This window comes from Arthrobotrys flagrans, assembly GCF_004000055.1.
Source record: "Arthrobotrys flagrans strain CBS H-5679 chromosome Unknown unitig_15, whole genome shotgun sequence".
NCBI lineage: Eukaryota > Fungi > Ascomycota > Orbiliomycetes > Orbiliales > Orbiliaceae > Arthrobotrys > Arthrobotrys flagrans.
In genome coordinates, this window is record NW_027137545.1 from 2,584,380 (window position 1) to 2,605,959 (window position 21,580).

The window sequence follows — 21,580 nt, forward strand, 5'->3', positions numbered from 1 at the left end:
TTTATTCATCTCAACCCGGCTTTAACCAGCGTTGCTCGGAACGTAACTTGTAGCTAACGACGGGTCCCACTAGCTCCATCATACACGATCGCCCGACCTAGCGCCGAACGATCGTGGCATTCTCAATACAACTCTAACAAACTGGATTCTACGATAAAAGGAGAGGAAGATAAAAGCAATCATGTCGTCAACGACTGATACGCGTTCTAGGAAATGTATAGTAACCTCAGAACCTGCATGTTGTACAGTTTCTGTGGCTAACCGACGGATAAATAGGCGAATTGAGGAAACTCAACCAAGATATATGGGAAGGAAAAACTGGTGGGAATGCAGGCACCTCCAGAAAATATATTGATGCTCCTTCGCTAACCCATCCATAGGCGTATTTGCCGTTAACCCGCCACTGGATACATCATTCAAGAAAAACACGGCTGTTATCAAGAAGTTCCGTACATCCCTCACACCAGACAACACTGCTTCGTTACTTAAAGACATCGCGACGGTTTCATTGGAAAAGTATTTGCCGGAGGTCATATCTGCGGTCTCGGAGGGCCTTTTAAAGGTCAAGATAGCCGAAATAAGCACGGCCGTCGAGGTTGTTAGCGCCTTACACCAACGTTTCGGTAAAGCCTTCACACCTTTCGTGGTCTGGAATATCGCGAAAGGTTTGAGCACGCCAGGAAAAGAGCAATTACGAAATCTGCCAGCGGATCAAAGAGAGAAGGAAGAGACAACGAGGTTAGCTCGGCAAAGACTACTCCTACGCGTAGCGACGGAGCTTTGGCTCGTAGGTGTCATTCGGACTTTGGACGATGCAATCAATCCGGACGATAGTACAACTGCGACTACGGGAGGGAAGTCCGCCGACAACTCTAAGAAGCAATCTGCCGCGACTATAGCAAGGTCCGGAGATGATGAGCCGTTACCTTTGGAGGCGTTGAAGGACATACTCTCCCGCGATCGCGAGGGTGTCAACTTGCCGCTCGTGGTTCTTTTCGTTAAGACTTTTGCCTGGGATGTTTTAGGTGTAAAAGCGAGAACAACGGGTCGTAAGACAGGAGATGATAAGGGTGCCGAAGATTCTCAACCGCTAGACGGAGATCATGTCAATGGCAATGGGACGACCGATCTAGCAGACCAGCCCCTCGCTGACCCCACAGTTCAGGTTAGATTCCGCAACGTCTTATCTACATACTTTTCCGGTGTCAGTAAATACATCTACAGCGAACACCGAAGGCTTCAACAACAAGCCAAGAGAAACTCAGAGGCGTACGTTCGCTCAGGAGAAGTCTTCGAGGATCGACAACAGGCATTTGAAAGAGCAACAAAAGCCCATGAAAAACTAGTTGCGAGTGCTCAAGTTGTATCCGAGGTTCTAGGGCTGGAGATGCCTGACCTTACTGATGAGGACGAGGCTAAGGAAACTGGTGAGGGTATGATTCGCGAATCTGGAAGTATGTTTAAAAAGGGGGAAGAAGCCGCTGGGAATGGAATGTGGGAGGATGACGACCAGCGCCGACTTTACGAGGATCTCATCGACCTTCGTGCTCGTGTACCATCTGTTCTGCTAGACGAGGGCCGAAAGGCATCTGCTGCCGATAAGAAAGAAGATGAGACGTCCAAATCGGATGTTCCTGAGGCTGGCGAAGAAAACTTGGCAGCTAAAGTAGGCGACCTGGATTTGAACGACTCTATCGAAAGGGACACAACTATAGCCAACAAAACAGTTGGTGCCCAGGTCGATGCACTCTTGATCCGCCTTCCGGAGCTGACGAATCGCGAATTGATCGATAATTTCGCCTACGACTTCTGTTTCTTGAACTCGAAGGCGTCCCGCAACAGGCTTATCAAAGTCCTCGAGGATATTCCAAGAGGAAGATCTGATCTCCTGCCGTACTATTCCCGTCTCATCGCCTCTTTATCTAAGGCTGGGCTTACCGATGTTTCGTCCGCTATGGTCACTTATCTGGATAAAGAATTCAGAAGTCTTCAGAAACGCAAGGAAAAAGAACAATTAACTGCCATCCGAACACAAGTAAGTTCATGTCTTCTATCACGACTGATCATTGCTGACCATTTAGAATGCGAAATACTTCTCAGAAATGACTAAATTTGGTCTTGTTCCTGAACATGTGATTTTCCACTGCTTCAAAGTTGCATTGGACGACTTTTCCAAGATGAATATCGACATTATCTGTATTCTCTTAGAGGGGTGCGGGCGATATCTACTTCGAAATGCTGCCACTCAACCGCGCATGATTACTTTTGTAAGGTCTCCTTCAATGCATGTTTTATCTTAGTGTTAACAATCCCTAGCTCGAAACACTTCAACGGAAGAAAGATGCCCACCACCTTAGCCCACAGGACCGCATTTCGATTGAAAACGCTTTCTATTACGTAAATCCACCGCAGCGGCCCTCTATCGTGGCAAAAGAACGATCGCCATTCGAACTCTACGTGCGCAAGTTAATATACCTCGATCTCAACAAAAAGAATTACAACAAGACAATAAAGTCCCTTCGCAAACTACACTGGGAGGATCCTAGCATCGTTCATATGTTGTCCAAGGTGTGCACAAAGATCTGGAAAGTCCGGTATAGCAACATCTACCTGATTGCCATAGTTGTGTTCGGATTGTTCCGATATCACCAAGACTTTGGCATTCGAGTTGTGGATGGTGTTCTAGAAAATATCCGAGTTGGCCTTGAGGAAAATGATTACAGAATGAACCAGAGAAGAATCGCCAGTATCAGATACCTCGGAGACTTATACAATTACAATATGATTGATAGTCCCGTCATTTTTGATACTTTGTATTTGATTCTTAGTTTCGGATACAGTAAGCTCCCCCTGAAGCCTATTATAATCACAATCTAACCTCAAGGCAGATGGCACCCCACGGCCTGGTATGTATAATCCTCTCGATCCCCCGGATAACCACTTTCGTATTCGCCTTGTATGCACCCTGCTCGATACTTGTGGAGAATGTTTCGACAGAGGCTCCTCAAAGAAGAAACTTGATTTCTTTCTTGCATTTTTCCAGTATTATATTCACCTAAAAGAACGCATTCCGATGGATATCGAGTTCATGATTCAAGATACGTTCCAACTTGTCCGGCCGAATTGGATTCTCCACACGTCACTTGAAGAAGCCGGAAAGGCCTTCCAGGAGGCCACAGCTAAGATCTATGGCCCTGCTGAAGCCGCCGACGATGATTCTAGTTCAACAGAGGACGCAGCTGCTAGCGACGGCGAAGATGACGACATCAAACTTTCGGACGACGAGATGGACCTAGAAGCTGAGGTGATGGGTAAGGATGACAATAATGAAACAGGTGTCAACGAAGATGAGGAGTCCGATAGCGCAGATGAATCATCCGAATCCGGAGATATGGACGACGATGGTCTCGTTTATTCACGGCCCCAGGAGTATAGAGATCCGGAGGCAGAGGCCGACTTCGACAGGGAATTTGCGAAGCTTATGGCGGAGAGTTTGGAGAGCCGTAAATTTGAAAGGAAAACCGTCTTCGATGTTCCTTTGCCTATCAAGAAGAGTATTGTGATTCCGACTGCTCCTCCTACCGGTGCTATTACTATGAGCATGCTGGAGGAAGAGGACGAGGAGGTTCATTTACCACCCCAACGGCCGGGAATCATGAAATTTTCGTTGCTCACGAAGAGAGGGAACAAACAACAAGTAAGTAAGCTCTAAGCCATTATCAAGGGCGTAGCTAAATGTGTTCATAGACCCGCGACATCGAGTTGCCGTCCGACTCTACTTTCGCCGTAGCCATGAAGAGCAAACAGGAGCAAGAGCGTGAGGAGCGCCAACGTATCAAAGATCGTGTTCTCCATTACGAACGCATGGAGGAAGATACTGCTCCCCTTGGTATGCGCTTCTCTACCTTAATGCATAGTGGACGAGTTTTAACTAATTCCCAAGAACCCCAACGATTAAATAATGTCGGCGGCGCAAATATAAAGTACGGCGCAAACGTTAAATACGGCGATAAAGGCGGGGTCTCGCGTGGAAAAAGACTTCAACTTGGAGATTTTAATTGGTACGACTCGAACCCAAACCACCCGCAAAAAGGCGAAAGTGCATTCAACCCACCATCAATTGATGAGAAGTCCCCGAACTCCCCATCATGCGTATTGAGTCAGAAACCTACATGTTCGCTCTTGCCCGCCAAGCCTTCAGTTCAACAGACGAAGGATTATGGGAAAGAGCAGATTCAACTGAGCGCCGGCACCCAGGACCGTCCAGCGCCTTTGCAGAACCACAAAGCCCCCTTTAGACGTTGCCATGAGAATAATGTGGATTTCTATCCCTTCAACGGGAGCCAATCCATCACCACAAATTCTCAGGGTCGGCCACAGCACGTACATACCCCTCAACAGTATCGTGGTAGGGCAAGGGGCAAGGGGTTCGTACAGCAGTACCGAAATCCTTGCCCACGCGGAAACCTTAGAAGCAGAGGCAGAAATCAATGTAACAACCAGCTGACTTTTCATCGTGGCCGCGGTGGCGGTTTCAATTATAATAATCGCACAGGACGTAACCTAACCTTCCGAGGCCGTGGAAACGGTGATTTTTCACATCGACAACAACATCCTCATAAACGCCCTGGAGTCACTGGCGGGAACAAGAGCACTGGGAATCATTGCTTAAACGGCCGGGGCGTCGAGACCACGGCAGCGCAAGCTACATCAGCCTCGGCACCAACGGTGAATTTACCACCCCCACCACCAATTTCAGAATCTCAATGGCCGGAACTTGGGAAGGATTGAACTCACCAGTCCTGAGTGTTCGATGTTTTACGGCTTGCGAAGGTGTGGCTCGCCGCGCACGGCTTGCCTACCTGAAGACCAGCTACCAGAGATCTTCATGCCTAACCGCTTAGATTCCTCATTTGGTCATTCCGGACCTACCCGCTCAGGTCGGCAACGAGCGCCATGACGCCTTAGAACGGCCGGTAGCCATCTTGAACGAGAAGGATCCGGGGTCCGGGGTTGCAGTTGGGATTAACATGCAATTGTTGTTTTATTACTTTTTGAAGGGTTTCATCCAGAATATGATAGAATGCATGAGAACGACAGGGGGAACTTTGAGAAAATGAACTAAAAAAAAGTGATGCTTACCTACTTCTACTACTCCTTTCTTTTCATAACTTTCATTAATGTTGTTACCTTAGCAGACTGAACATAAACAATTATGAAAATTCCATTTTTCGGACTTCTCTAAGCTATGGCTGGAACCCTTTGACCCAGTTCGACGTGTGATTCCCTTGTGCCTCTTTCAGAGATACTTTTATATATATACGGCATTAACAAGGATATTGAAATTATCTCAAAATCGTACTATTCGACAAGATATACTGGGCTTTACAAACTTATACCCTTTTGTAAAGATATCCAAAAAAGTTATCTTTAACAAACGTTAAATTAAATTCTATTTCAATAACAGAAAATACAGAAAGAAAAACAGGACTTTACTAGAATATTCAATTCATTTATATATAATGTTTAAGGCTTTTGTCAAATATTGGTTTATTATTACAAAAGTTCTATCTTGGATATTGTCCCTTGCTGGAGGGCATTAAAGGTGTTGAAATTGTCATATTGTAGCCCCAATACAATTCTACGACTACTACGACTACCCTCATTCGCTCCATGAAACAAAATAGCTGAACCATAAGCTTCATATTTACAAGCATTGTCCGTAGTACGCGTTATGAGTATAGCAAGTATATGTACCCTCGCATACTGTGGGGCCTGGCCATCCACTGCCCCCAATGAGTTTGAGTGAGCGGGCCTGGGTCGTTGACTCTAGCCGTACCACGAGTGGTTGTCAATTAACTGAAAAGGATCGAAAACGTATATATATAGAAAGTGATTACTAACTAGTCGTAGTGGTAGTTGTAGTGGTCCTCGTTGTCAAAGTGATAGGGCCGTTATCAATTGTCGAATCAATCTCCCCATATCGAATCTTAGAAAAGATAACATTGGCATTCCCATAATTTGCACGATCCTTCCAGGGACCACAAGGTCCATTATCCCCGCTATCCAACCAATTCATATTGTCGACAGGTCATTCCAGATACTGAAAACGAGTACTATACCATGTTGGAATGATTTAATCATAGTTACAAACCCACCATCGTTCTCACAGATAGAAATTGATCCCCATCGATGATATCACCACCAGTAGAGGCACTAGCTATTACTTGACCATTTTGTATATATTTTCGACGGATGGTAGCTAGTTCTGTGTTGGATGTGCTGTCATAGGTGAGGAATTGAGTGACGACGGTAATGGGTTTGGTAGTGTCAATGGTCTTACCAGGACCCTAGTAATTGTGGTGCCCAGCCGCATAGGGATTAAAGCCGCACCCGACATCGTCACAATCAGGGCTGACGCAGGGGCGTGGGGTAAATTGGACTACTTTGGAGACCTTCGAAGATCTGTCAGAATTTAAGGTGACGTTTTGCTTTTTGTTGGCGGGCACTTTTATAGCTAAATATTTTGCGAAATCCCGCACGCGACAGTTCTGCATGAAAGTATCTTTCTGAAAGATATATTTATTTCGGACCCAGACTTAATCGAGGGGCTGCGCAAGATAAAAGATATATATAGTTGAAGGGACTTGACTTACATCCATTTCAGTACAACAAGACGGACCTGCCGCATCGAGGTTCCCATTTTTCTAGTCTTGGTAAAGGCATTTAGAACCACAGTATCTACCTCCATAATTCGCACCACCGGGGTTATATGTATTCTTTCCGCCGTTCGCCATCATTTCAGCAAGGTACAAAGCTCCATCCTCACCGCACGGCATTTGCGAAACATCAACATCAAAAGAGATATCCTGTCCGTTCAATTTAAAAAGGACATAATTCCCATCCGATCCTAAAAGATACACTCGGGGAGAAGGAATATTCGGATCTGGCTGACTATATTGAGAAAACATCAAGGCGTCGCCAGAAGTCGAGACGCCGGCCGGGTAGTAATCCACGACACATTGTTTGAAGCAGGTAAAATGGTTTGGACATATTGTTCTGTCGATTCCGAGTGGGTTTTGCAAGGTACACTTGAGGCGATTGTATGGATTGAACGATAATTCCAGTCGATGACTACGGATGTGTCTTGCTTTAAGCAGCCACCGGCTTTTGTGCATTTGTAGGTTGGGAGTCTGGGATGGTTTTCTGGCATTAATGTGCCAGGTGCCTGTGCGATAGAGAGACGTGGCAATAGGAGGATCGCGAGAGAGAGCTTGTGGGCACGTTGGAACGCCATTTTAAAGAAAACCAAATCTTATATCAATATATACTGAGGACGAAGAACCTGACGATCAGTACTTCTTTCGACCTTACGTAAGGGTATGCTATCCCATCTCTATATATCTATTAGCTAAACCAAACGCTCCACTAAATAGTCCTTGCCAACGAGTATCATGGTGTGTTCTGTATATACGCCCTCACATTAATATCCACTTTTATAGACGTGGTAGGGTTAAATTATCCTCAAATCTTGGAAAATTCGGCTGTCGAACCTACTTATATCGGACCGGTGGACCTAAGCCACCGTCTACGACCTTCAACACATGCAACCCTGTTGTATTTATTGTATTCGCCAACTCGAATTCGTCTTATCTTTTGACGTTCGCTTAAATGGGGGGTGGCATCCTGCGGGACGAGGGTGGATATGTTTCCTAGTCGAGAAGTATTTTGCGAAGTGCAGATGATATAATTCGAGTTAATTTTGTTCGTTTATGGCCCAGTGGATTAGACTATGGGTCCTGTCTCAGAGAAAAGAAATCGTCGGAGCGGGTTCCGTCATGGCGTTTTTATAGTTGGCTTTAACTAATTATAATTATGATGGCATATGTGGAAAGCTTCTGTACTTGGGGTGTTAGGGTTGAAATTCTCGTCATGATCATATGGACTCTTATATTTAACTTATCTTTAAGGCTTTACGTCAGACTCGAAGTCAAAACATATCCCATAGATATCACGAGAACTATTCTATTCGTCCAAGGTTTGCCAAGATCAAGCGAGCGGCAGTCGAAAGCTTGTATCCACAAACTGTTAGAATTTGTGGGTAGATTTACGTAAAATTTGGACGAAGATCTTTATGGATTGCCCATAATTCCCATTGGCTCTATTTTAAGTCAACTATAATTTAGCGGAAGGCGTATTTACACCACTCTATACCCATGGTGTATCCACGAATCACACTCCCTATGCCCAATGTTAACGCCATAATATATAGTCAATATGCCCTCTGCTTCCCCTTGTCTTTCTTAACAAGGTGTACTACAGCCTTGCGGTTGCCATTCACCAAGTGGTACATTTCTACCTCTAGCACAAGTTCTTCAACGTTTGTAATTCTTATTTGCTCGTTAGGAGGAGCTTGAAGATTGGTGCCCGTAAACTCCATTGTCTCCCATGAGAACTCTGGGTCGTGAAATTTCTGCAACATCCAGTTCTCAAACCTAGCACAAAAGACATTGTAGTCATCGAACTTGAATTCTTTTGGACTTTGAGATTCCGTAGACTCCGGTTCAGGTGGGCGTCTCGCAACTATGAGCGACAATTGTTCATTGGCTGGCTTTCTTTGAGATCGTGTACTCTGTGGTGTGATAGAGGGGGGTGATGTTGCTGTATGAGAGCTTTGAGTCAGGCTAGGAGTTTGTTCCGCTGAACTTGATGGAATACATGTATCGGCGAATCCTGTCGTGAGACTTAAATGGGGGGTGCGAGATGGAACAGAATTTCTATTGTCGATTTCACAGATGGAGGCTAGGCCTGTGTTACCCGTAAGTTGATTTCCAGGGAGTATATACTCTCTTGATAGCGCTGCTGTGGCATCTAAAGAAAGCATACCCGGGCCCAAATCCTGTAACAATTTATCGTGCGCTTCATTAAGCGGTAGAATGAAAAGGTTTCCCAAATTCCTCTGCACGTAGAGTTGTGCTTCCTCAAGGACGCTCGGGCCGGGTGGTGGTGAAACATAACGACTAGTATAATCCATCAGAAACCTGGCATGCTGCGATGGAATATCGGGTTCCGCCACTGGAAAGATTGCGGCTTGATTATCTTTGAATGTTGAGGATATATATGAAACGTCGAAATTTTCAACATGCGTATCCTCCACGGTCCACAGAGGCTCGGGCTCTTGGGCTAATCCGTTGACTGAGGGTATGGCGGGTGGATCAACCCCCCCCTCGAGCCTGCTGAGACTGGGCAGCGTTACGATATGAATGGGCCGTGGTTTCCCGGCTCTTCACAAAATGATTGAAGCAGGCGACGACGTCGATACCTTCAAATCTTGGATTAGAGGTATTCAGTCTTAATATAGAACTTGAGAACCAGGCACCTACGAGGATCGGGTATCGGAACCAGAGGATCCCAATCAGGATTACATACTAAAAACACTTTTTCCCAGGTCCTCGAGTGGCGTATGTTTCTAGGAAGCTGTTTTTCGAAGTGATTGCGCTTTAGACGTTCTCTATAAATGATTTCGAAAATTTCCATTAGATTAATCGTATTGTAATCAACCAAGCCTTGAGGGATTGGAATAGCTAACTTGACTCCAGCTAGATTCTTCCGACCGATGTCCAGGCATTTATGATGTGTTTCTGGGCCCCCCTTGGCGAAAGGACATGCCAATAACCTGTCGAGCGAGGCTAACTGGGACAATCTAATCTTTTTACTATTTCCCCGCTGACCCCCCTCGTCCTCACCATCGTTGGACTCGCCCTGTTTGCGCTTTAGGGACCTATCATTGTGTCTTTGGCCGATAGACCCCGAATTAGAACTTGGTCCTTCAGAAGTTTCGCTTCCGTCAGTCACCTCCTCCCTACTGTTTCCCTCGCCACTATCCTCAGCTGAGTCGCTACAACTTCTATTTTGAGACTCTTGGGTGCTAGAGACTGGTGATACTGAGAGAGGCGTCGCTGAGATCGATTCTGAATTTCGAACGTATGTTCGAAGGAGAAGAAAGTAAATAATAACAGACAACACCCTGATTTTCCCGACGGCTTCTTCCCGGTAGCCACAATTTTCGGCATCAGGATCGTCCGAAGATGAGGCTTGGTCGCTAAAGGAGCAGGATGGAGATAAAGGGTCGTCTAGGGGAGAGGGTGCAGAAAAAAAGCTGTTTGGCGATGAATCACGCGTACAACTGTCCCCCTCATTTTGTTGTTCTGGGTAATTTTCTTCAAGAACTTTCAGCTGAAGGGCTGTGCAATACGCCTGTAAACCCGTCGTCAAGGCAGGTGTTGATTCGAGTTGATTTATGTCTGCCGCTGGGGCAGGTAATGATCCTCCGTATCCTTCATCAAAAAAGGAGCTACTATAATATCAGTGAGCCTTGTGATCGACAATAAGTCTTCGTTATATAGAATAATTGATTTATATCTCTTCGAAGATACATTTACAATATTATGCAAATTTAGGATGAAGAAAATTTTAGAAGACTTACGAAGCTAATCCATATTGATATACTATAGAACTGGGCCTATGGCCATGGTCTATATTAGTCTTGAGGCTAGCCGCCGGCATGCAGGATGAGACGATATTCTCTAGCTCTGGTATTTCTTCAAAACCAGAAACGAAGGCAGATTCGAAAGATTGGAGGCTTTGGAAGGAGGAATCATTACTCTGCTCTTCTGGGTCAATTTTTAGGGAAGAATAGTGCAGGCGCCACAGTGCAGGCGTACAAGGTGCTATCGCAAGCTGGTGATTATATCGATTAGCTATAGATGATAGGCGATTAGCTATAGCTGGATGATAGAAGATCGGTTTGGACGATACGCACCGTGTTCTTCACTCGGTACTTCCTCTGGAATCGTTTCGTACCCAGAGTCGGGGTGTCTGATCTTCCTCTGATTTAATTAGAGCATACGCATATGAAAATCAGCAAGACATGTATCGACAATATATGACAGTCTTAAGGTTGGGTATAGATAAATATAATTACAGGAAGAGAATCGGCGCGAAGAAATTGGCCTAAACTTTGCTTGGGGGATAATTTTTGCTCGTAAGATGATTCCTGTGAAGGGGTGGTCTCGTGCGATGGGGGGGTTTCGGGCGCGTCGAGTCGCCATTTCACGGCCTCGTTGCCCCTGGTGGCTCCAGAATCTTCATTTGTATCGCGCATCATTTTCGAATATTTGGAATCGAAAGATCTTCAAAGTATCACTTAAATAGCGTTGGACGGGAAGTTGGAATTTTGGCCGATGTAGATTTACTCCGTATCCGTGGAGTAGCAGTCATTAAGAAAGGAGGAACCCACGAGGCTGCAATACAGTATTTATGCTAGGGCGTCCTCAAAGGCCTCATCAAGTTGTGTAGCATTGCTATAGTCTGGAAATGCATTGCTACAAGTCTACCGATTCTCTACAGCCTTTTGTCAAACCGTGCATAGAGTGCTTCTGATTGGTCTAGCCCCGTTAAACGTCGGGGATCTGATCCTAGGTGAATCCTTCGCGACATTTTCATGCTTAATGGACGTTGAAGTAGGGTGATAGAGAAACTATATAGTGTATGCAGTTATCAATCTATAGTTAAGGGGTGTGTGACTTCGTGGAGGAGGTTCTGTGGGCGAACAAAAGTTTTCCCAAGAGAATTCAAAGTCAAGACCAAACCCCATACACGCTGGTGTCCTATGCATGTTTGTCATGACGAAGGTAATTTACGAAGAGGAAGTTTGTATGACAATAGGGACTTAGATTTTCTAGTCAGGTATTTAGGTGTGGGACCAAAAACGACTTCATTCATGCTATATACATAGTCTAGACTTCAAAACGCCATAAAACGCCCGCCGATGCCCCGCCGACGCCCGGGCATCTGGAAGCAAAACGCCATAAAGAAAATGCAAGGAAAGCCCAACGAGAGTGGCGGTGGGCGGAGAGAAGATCACTGTGGTCAAGGGAGAGATGGAAAGTGTGTGTGGTTACTTGAGATGTCCAATTGTCGGAGATGGTGAGGAAGGCATTGGTGTAGAAGAAAGAGAGTGAGAAAGTGAGAGAGAGAGAGGGACAGACAGATAGATTGTGTGGCTGAGAGAGGGGGAAAGCAGGTAGCAATGAGATGAGAATCCCGGTGGGAGGAAGGTGAGGTCCCGAGGGCTAAGGCAGGGGAGTTCTTTGAGCCTTGTCCAGGTGAAATTTGACTCTCGAGGGCGCCGGGAGTAAGGATTTTTGGAGCCGGCGCCTCTCTCAGTCCTAGAAATACATACCATTTTAATATCATTTGGTTTATGCTACTACTATGGGGGTGAGGACTACTTACTCTCGTCTCTCTGCTCAGTGGGCTTTGTGTGGTCTTCTCGACGTGGACTGGGACCACGACCTTCTCGACAGGTACCTTGGGCGTGAAGGTCCTACCTCTTGGCGTGGAGGAGATGCGGCCCATGATCCTCTCCTCCAGCTCGCGGGGCCTCCTGTCCATCATGGGCTCCACCTTCGCCATGAGGACTCCCTCCTCTTCCTCGTCGCCCTCCTCTTCCTCAATCACCTGCTTGTCCTTCCCTTCCTCTTCTTCCTCCCCGGCCCCTCCTACTCACCCCCCTCTGCCCTGGCGTCATTATTTTCCTCCTCTTCCTCCCCTAATTTTTCTCCCCTTCTTCCATTCTCTTCCTCACTCTCCTCCCAACTCACCCCCCGTCCCCTAATCCTCCTCTTCCTCGTTCAAAGAAAACTCCCCTCTAACCACCGTCCCTTCTTCCTCCTCCTCCTCGCTCTATTCCCCCTCTTCCCCCCTTCCTCGACTGTTGCTAGTCTCGGACTCCCCATCGCAAAATGCCCCCCCCCCTGCCCCGAAAGTTCTTCTTCCTCTGCTCCCTCCTCCTCTTCCTCTCCTGCTCAGGGAACATCGCTAGGAATTCCCGAGCCACCCGCCTCTACTCCCCTATATCCCCAGAAGCCACCCCATCACCGGACTCCGCTTTGCGAACATCACCGCAAAATCACCTTGCGTCCTGGGAGCTGTCCTAGTCCCCGGCTCGTGACTTGGACTTCTTCATTGCCTTCGTCGTCCTCGTCGTTGCTGCCGAGCGGACGAGTTTCCCAGGGACTGTCTCAGGTCCCTCCACTGGTACCGCTGGCGCTGTCGTCTCCGCCGTCTTAGCCGTCGGGACCGAGAGAGCGACCAGATTCCCAGAGACTATCTCAAGTCCCTTCACTGGTGCCTTTGGTAAGGCCGTCGGCTTCGTCATCTTCGTCGTCGTCGTTGTCGTCATCTTCTTCGTCGTCGCAAGCGTTTGTCGTGGTGTCGCTGCAGCGCTGGCCTTTGCCATTGCCTTCTTCGTCCCTTGCGGAACGATACCACCTCTAAACTGGACGGGCAAAACGGTCCTCTGCTCAGTGGTGGCGGGTATTGTCTAGCTTTTAGACACGGCACGCATTGACGAGGCGATTGTTAGCCGTAGGTAACCGGGGAGAGACGTTTGGGCACTGAGGCCCAGGGAGACTTTAGTTGTAGCCATAGTGAACATATCAGAGTGATTTAAAATACCAAAATGATAATATAAACTTAGGGGTAACTGCAGTCTCGAGGGAGAGAAGAGAGGAAGGAGGGAAGGGGTCCAGACGCCGGCGTCCTTTTATACCCGTCGTCTTCAAATTATGTGAGAATTTTGCACAGTTGAAGGAACATTGAAGGAATATCATTATTAGAGGAATACCTGGGTGTTTGATTGTCGAAATGATATATCATGACGTATTTTGTTGGTGATATATGGCTGATATATGATATGTTTTTGATGGGAGATCAGGATCGTGATCAGGGCATAGCTGTTTCCTGTTCTAGTATTTTCAATACTAGGACCGTTTGATGTTGCTGAAGGGTCGTTGATACTCGTAGGAGAGCCACTAGTAATAGTTGTTGTTCGCTCGGATACCGTCGATTGAATTCCACCCCCACCTTGTATTTTTGCAGGTCCGTGCTTCCAGTAAGGACAGCCGGAGTCGCACTTGCACATTGTTGTGAAGTACATTGTGTTTGTCCATCGAGGTTGTAGGGCTTGTCTGTATCTTGTTAACTGGGAAAACAAGGGCACCTACAACCAATACACTGTGCTCTCACTTCCTCACAAATAAAATAAGGCAGTGTAAACGCAAATTAAGATAAATCCCACTTCGTTCCATCCGAACAAGTGCATTCATACGTCAACGCATTGACGTCGCAGACATTCACGGATGCTCCTGAAGGACATAGAAGACTACATGCTTGTGTGTTATCCTGATACCAAGTATTCCGTGTCGATAACGGAACAGTGTCCGGGTCGAGGGTATTTTGCGCGGAGGCGGTGAGAAGTAGAGAGATGAATGGCAAGATTAGAGATGTGAGCCGGGACCAGTGTTGCATTTTGAAACCCGAATGTGTTGCCATCCTCCGCATCACGCGAAAGGGGAAGGAAATGGAATGGTTGAGTCAGCCGACGACAGGGCCAATGTGATACATATATAACCCTAATTTAATTCTATTCTAATTCGAGCCGCTCGTGAGGCTCAGCTGCGGCGATCTAAAGTGAAGGCGTGGTTATAAAAGCTATATCTAAAGAACTGGTCATGAGCAGTCATCTGGATATCAACTACTCCTAAGCATGAGTATAACACAAAACACTTACGTGGGTGGCACTGTCAGCATGGCATGTTGCACAACCACGAGGGTTTTGCTATGCATGTGTAGTGCTTTGGGGGCGAAACTAGCCCCGAGACCAGCTCCTGTAAAGCAGCTTTAACACACAAAATCGAGCTGAAATTCTATGATATTTATGGTAGGGTTGAATAAGAGCTGGTGTCTAAGAATGAGACTAGAGTAACAATATACATTAAATCCGTTTCGAATTCGGATATATTTCAGTTGGTCAAATGAGAAACCTATGAACAACCCCAACTATTCTTCTTAGTTGGGTTACCTCCCAAGTATGTATTCTTCAACGGCCATTTGCAATGATCCTTCGTCGAAGTCAACTGGCCATTCGCATCAAATCCCCGTCCGGTTATCCTCTTAGGTGGAATTCCTTGCTCCACCCATTTAACCATACTCATAAGTACCCCACCTTCCGGATCAATAGTTGTGGCAGGTGCGCCCGTATATTGGTTGGCGGCACCAATGTACCAGGCACCATTCCCTGTCGTACAATGACCCAACCCCGAAATTGGGAAATATCTGTAAAAGCTGTCTAATTGGGCAGAAGGAAGCCCCATTCTTCGAACTACGGATTCGTAATACCTGTCTGAGTTCTCGTGGCTTAGAAGACCGTCTGCCAATCCGTGGTAGGTTAATAGTTTATGACCGGAGGCTTTGAGTTTTGACAGGTCTTTGTATGTTGAAATGTTGTAAGGGTCGATACTATTGGCGGTGTCTACTGCGTCGAGGTTGAAGTCGGCTTCTACTGTCCAGCTATCGTCGTTGAGAAGGGCATATCTGTACCAGTCCACGGTATATTGCGGTGCAAAAGTTGCAAACCAGAGTGAAGTGATAGTTTCATCACCTGGTCCGAATCCCGGGAACAAAAATGTACCATTATTCCCATAGAAAGGTTCATACAACTTCCTTAAGAAAGTTACTTGAGCACTTGTGAAGCACTTATCCGAGCTCCAATTTTCCCCAGGAGCGCAAAGTCTCGCCTCTGGTCGCAGTTTACACTTTCTAGGATCCTCAATGACTAAATCTTGAACCCCGTCGATTTTATCGCACTGCTTGATAGCTTCGTCACGCCATTCAACCCATTGCTCTGCGGTTAGAATTGGTGGGTTGTTGCCGTTTGCGACAAATTTCCAGTAATAGCTGAAGGAGGACATGAGGTTATTCCAATCGTTACCAGCGGCACCGGCTATGATACCGTCGTATTCTTCCGGGAAGTCTTGAGCGGCTTTTAGACCTTGGCGGCCGCCGGATGAGCATCCTAGGTAGTATGACTTCTTTAGGTTTTGAGAGTACAAATGGTTCACGGCTTTCTTGCCGGCTTTTGTTGCTGTTAGGAGGTTGTGCACCCGCATTTGTTTTGTTAGTTTCATGTTTTTTTTTTTTTTTCATATAGCCATGACGCACCATTGAGAGTGGTTGTGTCTAGCCTCGAATTCCAGGGTATGGCAAATATTGATATGTAAAAAGAAAATAGGGTTACGTACGCTCGATACGCAAAGTCCTTAACAACTTCAGGACGGTTGGCAAAGGGAACACCGGTATCTCCGTCATGACCATTATCATGCCCAACAGTGGCGAACCCGAGGGAGCTGATGTAATTTAAATCATCGAATGCAATACCTATAATTCAAATATTTAGTAAGATTTGTTTGGCGGGGGTTTAAGGTACACAATATCTGTATCACTCACATCCACCTAAGCCTCCATTTCCCGTCATGGCAAATCGTTTTCCCTTCTCATTCCAATTCGCAGGCATCCACGCTTCTACAACGACGCTAGAAGTAGCGCTCGTGGAAACGTTGAGCCTTAAGCGACAGATATCTGCCAGGATAGAACTGCCCAACCAGCCGCCGACACACGTTGGATGATCACTTGGATTCATGAAGCTAGAGCCTTTGGGTAAATATTCCGCGACAAGAACAGTCGTCTGTTGATCCGGTTGGAAACTTTGCGGGAGACCTGAACAGCGGCTTGAAAAGCTGTTTGAAACGGTGGCGACAGAAGTATATGGCAGGGAGGCCGCAACGACTGCTGTGAGAGCAGCGTAGTAAGCTGAGGACTTCATGATCATAACCATAAAGTCTCAGACTTAAGAACAAGAGAATTCTAAAGCGAAGACTAGTACTTTCCCTGCTTCTTCATTCCAGAGAGTGGGAAATCCTGAAGTATTTAACTACCAAAGTATTTAACTACTACTACATATTACAATGTTCAATCCCTAGGATAAGCACCGAAATGAAGGTGCCATATTAATCTTTGTAGTGAGCCCTGAATAGCCTAATTCTGAAACTGCCGAACCAGGCACGTTTCCCCACAAAACTAGATCATTCGATAACTACCGCACGCCATCTTGCCGATTTTTAATATTTTCGTTTACAGGAACATCCTGGTAATCGAATCGATACCACTCTATCGGATGCCACAAAACAATAGATCAGACCCACAACAGAGTAAAACTTAACCTCTAATCTCCTTTTAGGTAAAAACTAGTACAGAGCCCCATTTTCGGCGGTCTTAGCTACGCTCTAGATAATGGATAGCAGATGCAAGTTTAGCGATCGTTGGACCAATAGTTTGTGCGAAGTAGATCCATGGGAGTATTCGCAAGACCCCTTTCACCGTGTTGAAATTGTTGCAGATTACGGCGGCTAGAAATGCGCTCAAATGAACGCATTCATGTACCATGCAAATGCATGTCTGATCTGCTTACACAGGATGTAGGGATGTTTGGTAAGTGGTATTACGTACATGGCTTTTTGAGCAGCTCGGAAGTTTTTTTATTAATTTGAAGTTGACAATACACGAATAATGTATGCAGGTACATAAAATTTAATTTAAAGATAGTCAGAATTAACTAAGTAGCAGTCGCGACCCGGATATAAAAAGTGAACGAACTATAGTCCGGCACTTATGATAGGTTTTCGGTAAATAGGTAATACTTCCTCTGCAGCATTCTAGCAGCATCTTAGCAGCATTTTAGCAGCGTTCCGTATCTTAATTCTCTATCAAGGACCATCTTTGTGGTGTGCAACCCCATCCGACAGTTGTTTTCCCAACGATGTCTGCCAAAAGAGTCTTGAGATAGTCTGGCTTCTTGCCGGTTTCCAATTCATCAAAAATACCAAGAAACCCACTGCAAATATCGCTTGGCCACAACCCTCCTGCGAAAACTCGTGGATTGATTCTGTACAGATACTCAGTTAGCTAGCCATCATAGAGAGATGCACTATTAGAAGGAATTAAAAAGAACCCTAACTAACCTTCGTTTTGCATTCTTCCCAGTTCCTTCAACCTTGGACTAGAATGGCTGGCGGTAGGCAGTTTCTGTAAGTTGAAATGTGGTGCTCGAGCTCTTCCAGTCACCCGGGAAGGGACAATCTTGGAGCATAATGCCGCCAAGCCAGTATGACTTTTTTGGCAGAGATTTGCCCAACTCTTTCTCGACAGCCTCAAGCTTTTCGTAGGGGGGAACTTTTTCCCAGGTAAGGCATTGGGGCTTGGTATCACGAGTAATCCCTTCATTCACGATCATGAACTAATTGTGAGATGATGTTAGCGGCGGCCATAAATGCATGGAATTTTCAAACCTTTATTAGTTATATATACGTACCGAACGTTCTTAGGAGCCAGGACGCTCATAATCTGCCAAAGGATTCGCGGTAACCTTAAAGGCGCTCCAGACAGAAGATGCAGGGGCTTTACCCGAGATGATGCCTGTCAGCATGTCGAGGCGGTTAACCCCGTTTACCAGCCTGCTTGACAAACAAGTATCCGCGAAGCATCCGGGATTGTTCTTTTTCTCCAAACCTATATAGCCAAACACAATGATTAGTTTAAACTAAAAATAGTTCCTGTCCCAAGTTTATTCACTAGCTAGACAGAGAACACTAGATATTAATCCTTCGGCTTTAGCTAAGAACTTACACATGCGCATATTTCCCCATTTCTTAGCCTCCGCATCTTCACGTGTGATGGTTGCAAGCACGGACTTCACCACCTGATCCTTGTGGCCTCGTACTGACGAATCCAGCCGCTAACAAGGATAAAACCAGAAGTGATGAGAAATGCATTGGAATAGTCAAGATACGAAAAGATCTTCTTAATGAAAGACAGAATTGCATAAAAGAAGTGAATATGGTAAAGATAGATAGAGCTATTTGGTTATGGTGTGCTGGTTCTTAGTAATAGCGGATATGGGGTGGGAATTGACCGCTTAAATAAACACCTGTCTCTCTATATTTCGTCCTGCAAAGTGCAATACATAGGATTAACACGTTGACACGCGAATATCTTTGCACTCACCAACTTTCCCTTACTAATGTCAAATTTAGCACAAATATCACGATGCTATGAACGCCACTTCTAATCAATAATCAAATTATAATACTAATCTGGTATCATTAGACGATAACTTATCACCGACAGTATTTTATAAATATCCATGAGTTGTTAACCTGATTTTCAAGTTCTGAATTAGCCCAAGAGTAGAATATTATTCTTCAAACTGGTGGCCAATCCAACGTTGGAAAAACCCAACAACTTGTAATAGAACCTTATTTCTGTAATGCGTATAGACTTATGTTGGTTTATGGAATTTAGTGGGAGAAGAGCCACCAGTCAACTCTTTCTAATTATGATTGTTGGGTTGGTGGAGCTACTAACTCGACAATTTGTCCCTTCAAATATAGAGCATTGATATTTACGTCGAACCCAAGAAACTTGGTATTTTCTGGCCTCTCTTTACTTCCTTTACTTCTAGGGAAGCGATAAAAAACGAGTTTGATCGGATTTCTTTCGCAATCAATCGGGCGTAAAAATCCAAAGTCAGATGGATAGCTAGGTTAAGAACATCATTCTTTGGCACCCTTGGGGCCGCGCCGCAAATAATCTGAAACGTGATATATCTAGACATTTGTGCAGAATGATATAATTTCCATTAAAACTATGTCCTTTCCGAAGTAATTGTAATGTTTTGGCAACTGGCGACAACTTAACTAGCAATTCCATGCAAGATGCGACTAAAATAAATCGTCACGGCCTATGTTGATAGATCTATACACAGAGCACGCGGAATGTCCTAATGATTAACTATACTCTAAACACCGTGCGTATGCAATCTCCGGAGACTAATCGACTAGGAAAGCTTTAGCTCATATACATGACTTCGCGAGATTTGACTGGGATCCAATACTTAGTGAAATAGATAGGACGTAGAAGATCTGAAGAATAATTCCGCGACTCTATTCCATGTAAAGATTAAAACCAAAATATATACGTATATTAATATGCACATATATGGATACATGCCCTAAATGTAGATTCCCATCCGTTATTAGAATTCTCTAACCCTGGAAAGGATAACTAATTTTCCTCTCCTCGGGCGCTACTACCGTCGTCCCGACAAGCGTCCATCTCTACGGGGAACAACCCAACCAATTGAAGTCCTCTCAACCGTATTTTCTGTAAGATTCCAGTAGTAATCAGGCTTTTTCCTAAGTTCCCACAGATCGAAAATTCCGAAGTGATTCATACACATAATCCAGGGAGTTTAGGCATAATCCTTGATGGTATATCAACATCAGCACAACAGTCCAATACAAAAAGTGAGAAGGCCATTTATTCATCATACCCTCGTCTTACAGATCCAAGTAAACTCTCATCGAAATCATCTCTCCGTTCCTTGGTGACCCAAAATTTCTGGTTGTCGCTGATTTTGCTAGAGTCGAGGGGGAAGGTGGAGTTGTTGATATAACTCCACTCTTCAAGGACTACCCTGCAAGTCCAGAACGACAACGATTTGCTGTTAAACGTCTCGCCGAAGCCGATATTGTACTTGTTAACTAGATCCATATCTAGCTCATTTCCGCCGGCCCTGTTCTGTCATGTGAGACATCGCCGCTTGTCTGGAAATCCTACCTGTGCATTGGCGATAACAAACTTTTTATCTTCGTTAAAGCAAAGGCATCTTTTGCTTGAAATATGACATTGGAATGGAATATATCGCAAAGACTAGCCCAGAGGCAATCCGGGGGACGGAGTTATCCCGTAAAACAAATGCTACTGCGCAAAAAACGAGAACATGATTATGGGTTCCCAAACAAAAACTGTCGATCATGCAAAGGTCTATAGATTATACGCACAGTATTTCTCTCGGGCATGGGAACTCGGTATTCCCACCATTCTAGACTTCATAGATATCCATGAATCCAAGCCACATTCCAGTACGTGGGGCCGTGTTAGCGTTTAGCGTCTTGATCAGCGCCTGTTCCGGTGACACTCCCAGATAGCCCCAGAAGAAGCCCTTTGGATTACCAGTTAAGCAAGTATCGTTGTAGTATATGTAGGGATCAATCTCTTGGGCACGGTTGTCCTTTTTGATACCTGTAGATATAGTAGTGATTAGGTTTTGGTGCCCGGGCACCGGGTTATCCTAAAGTGGTAAATATGTGGGAGAACCCTGTAGCTAGTCTAGTTTCGGAGATAGATCGGCCTCAGTATGTTCGATCTATATATTCTACCTACATATCATCGGAAATATCATTTTCAGCCCGTTGGGATCTGTGACTGTGCAATTCGCTAATTTTATATTTACATTATCTGGAAATCGAGTCAGAGACTCTTGTGCGGCAACTAGTTGCAGAAAGACTAAGTCTCGAGTAAAGTACCATAATGACTTCATTTACTTGTCCCCGGAGTGGTGTGCTTTCGATTCGTAAATACGAAATGAGCCGCCTGGAAACGTTATCTAAACTAACGATGATGATATGAGAGGCTAAGTAGATTAGAGAGTAACGAGTTCGTTCAACAAGAGCTATGTTCGTCCTTTTCCTTCTATGAAATTCAGGAACAACTTCTTGAAAGGACTATAAATTTATTTATTTGGGTTTGAATCACATTTATTTCATGCTGTAGAATTCTT

General features: G+C 45.3%; 5 protein-coding genes across 6 annotated transcripts; 1 reads left to right on the top strand and 4 right to left on the bottom strand.

The window, feature by feature from the left end:
• Positions 1-181: 181 nt before the first annotated feature.
• On the top strand, positions 182-4,562 carry DFL_000659 (uncharacterized protein; the record flags this gene model as incomplete). The annotated part of the gene is made up of 9 exons (XM_067636042.1): positions 182-215; positions 277-321; positions 381-2,035; positions 2,082-2,267; positions 2,317-2,839; positions 2,889-3,697; positions 3,748-3,889; positions 3,944-4,061; positions 4,556-4,562. 9 exons carry the CDS (start codon positions 182-184, stop codon positions 4,560-4,562), a joined length of 3,519 nt encoding a protein of 1,172 aa, XP_067495205.1.
• A 3,710-nt stretch (positions 4,563-8,272) lies between these two features.
• DFL_000660 (uncharacterized protein) lies at positions 8,273-11,167 on the bottom strand (the record flags this gene model as incomplete). The annotated part of the gene is made up of 6 exons (XM_067636054.1): positions 8,273-9,195; positions 9,384-9,511; positions 9,590-10,354; positions 10,487-10,760; positions 10,823-10,889; positions 10,985-11,167. The coding sequence occupies 6 exons, from the start codon at positions 11,165-11,167 to the stop codon at positions 8,273-8,275; spliced, it is 2,340 nt and encodes a 779-aa protein (XP_067495206.1).
• A 1,830-nt stretch (positions 11,168-12,997) lies between these two features.
• On the bottom strand, positions 12,998-13,303 carry DFL_000661 (uncharacterized protein; the record flags this gene model as incomplete). The annotated part of the gene is made up of 1 exon (XM_067636065.1): positions 12,998-13,303. The coding sequence occupies one exon, from the start codon at positions 13,301-13,303 to the stop codon at positions 12,998-13,000; it is 306 nt and encodes a 101-aa protein (XP_067495207.1).
• A 1,585-nt stretch (positions 13,304-14,888) lies between these two features.
• Positions 14,889-16,031, bottom strand: DFL_000662 (uncharacterized protein; the record flags this gene model as incomplete). 2 transcript variants are annotated; one of them, XM_067636078.1, is made up of 1 exon in its annotated part: positions 14,889-16,031. In XM_067636078.1, one exon carries the CDS (start codon positions 16,029-16,031, stop codon positions 14,889-14,891), a length of 1,143 nt encoding a protein of 380 aa, XP_067495209.1. The 2 variants fall into 2 exon arrangements, with proteins under 2 accessions (XP_067495209.1, XP_067495208.1); XM_067636077.1 differs by having other exon boundaries at positions 14,889-15,815.
• A 15-nt stretch (positions 16,032-16,046) lies between these two features.
• On the bottom strand, positions 16,047-16,726 carry DFL_000663 (uncharacterized protein; the record flags this gene model as incomplete). The annotated part of the gene is made up of 3 exons (XM_067636089.1): positions 16,047-16,083; positions 16,146-16,281; positions 16,351-16,726. 3 exons carry the CDS (start codon positions 16,724-16,726, stop codon positions 16,047-16,049), a joined length of 549 nt encoding a protein of 182 aa, XP_067495210.1.
• Positions 16,727-21,580: the final 4,854 nt, after the last annotated feature.